The sequence below is a fragment of the Mandrillus leucophaeus genome, unplaced genomic scaffold (assembly GCF_000951045.1).
Source record: "Mandrillus leucophaeus isolate KB7577 unplaced genomic scaffold, Mleu.le_1.0 Scaffold892, whole genome shotgun sequence".
Taxonomy (NCBI): Eukaryota; Metazoa; Chordata; class Mammalia; order Primates; family Cercopithecidae; genus Mandrillus; species Mandrillus leucophaeus.
Window position 1 is genome coordinate 727,585 of NW_012109719.1, and position 2,988 is coordinate 730,572.

Genomic DNA, 2,988 nt, shown 5'->3' on the forward strand with positions numbered 1-2,988 from the left:
TGTCTTGGCTTACACAAGCAATAAGGATACTAATTAGTTTATGCAGTTCAAGATGCAAATTTTCAGGCCAGTTCCATTAGCTGTTCTCTAGTTGTAACTGTGCTCAGTTTTTTCTGACCTCTAGCCATAAACTGCCTTTCACTTTATCTAATCTATACCTTGTTTACAGAGGAGATTGAAAAAAAAAAATCTGTATCACTTCTGCTAGAAAGACTTAAAGCTCATGTCTATGATTATGATATTATTTCTGCAAACAAAAGATAGCATTAAGTACATGTGCACATACAGGGAGGTAGAAGGAAACCAAGTGCTTATTAGAGGCCAGTCTATTTAATTCTCTCAGTAGTTACGGAGTAGGTAGTGTTATGTTTATGTTTCAGGTAAATGAACTGAGGCTCAAGAAAAGTTAACTATATGTGTAGATCTGGTGATATTAAAATCCACCGTGACTTCCAAGATCAGTGTTCTTTTATACTAGGGAGTCTCAAAACTTTGTAGAAATAAAATAAAAATACAATAGAGGATAAATTGATACTGTCATACAAAACAATTTAAATGACTTCCCAGAATCAGTTGCTGAAATATTTATGTTATCCTGGGGTGAGGCACCAACAGTCTGTCTGACCACTGAGGTCAACAGCACGGCAGACCTTAACTAGCGCATAAAAGTGAAGGTTGCTGGAAAACAGAACAAATGCCTCAGTGATAATTTGACATCTCTATTAATGGTGATGACAAATTTTTGAAGAAGGGACTGGTTAATTAAAACATTTTTCTCACCTGGTATAGCTTAATATAGTTTCATAATATTTAATAGAAATGTTACTAAAACAGGCATGATTGGTACCATCTTTTAATTTTAGAGGCAGTAATTTAGGTAGAATTAACAAATACCAAAAATCAGTCTGATTAGTTGTCCATTGGTGACTGCTTCTGTGGCAAAGATGACAGAAAGACTCTCAAACATTGAACTCCTCTAAGTGAATTTACGAGGTTAAGATAACATTTTTGAAATAATGATCATGAAAAATGACATTGTGTAACATTTTTTCACTATTTCAGATGAGGCTGTGGACCCAGGCTAGACAGATGGGATGGTATGCAGCAAAGTGCATGGCTGCGGCGAGTTTAGGAGACTCCATTGACATGGATTTCAGCTTTGAACTGTTTGCTCATGTGACAAAATTTTTTAACTATAAGGTAAGATAGTTAAGCATATTAATGCCTTCTCTGCTTGTTAGTCTTATGACTATGGTAAATTGTCTAATTTTCTTGCTTGAATAAAAATGTACATAGTTTTAATCATCTTACAAAAAAATGACATTTTTCATTTCTTACAAACCAATACCTGGTATTATTGCTGGTCCTAATCCCTAATCATCTGATAATTATTATCTACCTTACTACTATTCTATTTTAGTTAAGAGGGGAAAAAAATTCTCTCCAGATCTGTTCCCTGTTGGTGCATTTTTAACTTTTACTTGTGATTCATCCTTTCTTTGTGAAGGGAACTAACAGCTATTGTACACAAAAATAAACCAAGTGCCTTCCTGTATGTATTATCTTATTCAGTCCTCTTTACATTACTCTGACGAAGGTTGTTTTGGGTTTTTCCCCCCCCCACTAATTTACAGAGAAGGAGAAATATACTCAAAAGGCTCAGGGAAATTAAGTCACTTGTCCATGAAAGCTGTAATTCAGTTCCTTGCCAAATCTTTAAACCACGACCCCACATCGTTTAATGTATCCACATCCTACATATTTATATATTCACTAGTTTTAATGTTCATATAGATTGGTAGAATCACCTACCTATATTCACTAGATATTTTTAGTGTTAAAACACTAATTAACATTAATTACTAATATTAATTAACATTAATTACTAATAAATAACATTAATATTTCACTATATTCACCAGAATTTTTTAGTGTCAGTGTAGATTGTGTGGCGGTGTCATCTGTAGAATTAATGCATGCTATTCAAACATTTTCTTTGGGACTGTCCCCAATAACATTTTTAGTTATAAAATTTTCTGGCATCATTTTTCTGCTGGCTATTCTAACATGACACAAAATAACTACCCATTACATTTTCTGTTTGATACTCATGACAATAACCTTTTTATCTCTATACATAGGTTGTACTGCTGGGAAAATACAATGCACAGGGCTTAGGTTCAGATCATGAATTAATGCTGAGATGTACCAAAGGACAAGAATACATCAAAGTCGTCATGCAAAATGGACGAATGATGGGAGCTGTCTTAATTGGTGAAACTGATTTAGAAGAAACATTTGAAAACCTAATCTTAAACCAAATGAATCTTTCATCATATGGAGAAGATCTACTAGATCCAAATATTGATATAGAAGATTATTTTGACTGAAAATGGAATTTCTTCAAGAATCATATAAAGTTCCAGATGACACCAGAAGAATCACAAGTCAATAAAATCAATGACTGCATTGAGTTAATGATGACCACACTGAAAATTACTGAAGTGATAATGGTATTAGTGGAAAAGTATAAAAACATAAATTCCAAGTTTGAAATCAGTTCAAATAGTTTATTTATAATCTTTCCAATACAGCACTGACCACTTAGATAAAAATCTTATTTATTTCTATGTTTTAAACATAAATATGTTTACTTGTGACTTAGCTTTGAAGCAAATTTAGCTAAGTTATCAACTTAGCCAAATGTACTCTAGTAGGCTAGAACCATTCTTTGTGAAATGTCAAAATATGACTGTGGTTTCAGGAACTTTAAAATCGGTTTTATTTTACTTTAAATAGAGATGTAGCAGTATCTCGTCTGCTAATATTTATATTGATGACTTACTCCTTTTTTGTTTGAATTGTACTTCTGGTTTTATAACCTGAAATCATCTTGTCCAACTCTAGCCCACGGGCCTAATGCAGCCCAGGACAGCTTTGAATGCAGCCCAACACAAATTTGTAAACTTTCTTAAAACATGAGATTTT

At 33.0% G+C, this 2,988-nt stretch overlaps 1 protein-coding gene across 1 annotated transcript in view; it reads left to right on the top strand.

Annotated features, from left to right (window-relative positions):
• PYROXD1 (pyridine nucleotide-disulphide oxidoreductase domain 1) overlaps nucleotides 1-2,829 on the top strand; it is a 41,885-nt gene extending 39,056 nt beyond the window's left edge. Inside the window, exon 11 of the mRNA XM_011969476.1 lies at nucleotides 2,142-2,829. Within this exon, the coding sequence (XP_011824866.1) occupies nucleotides 2,142-2,390 (249 nt within the window). The 3' untranslated portion in view covers nucleotides 2,391-2,829. The remainder of the gene's footprint in view (nucleotides 1-2,141) is intronic.
• Nucleotides 2,830-2,988: the final 159 nt, after the last annotated feature.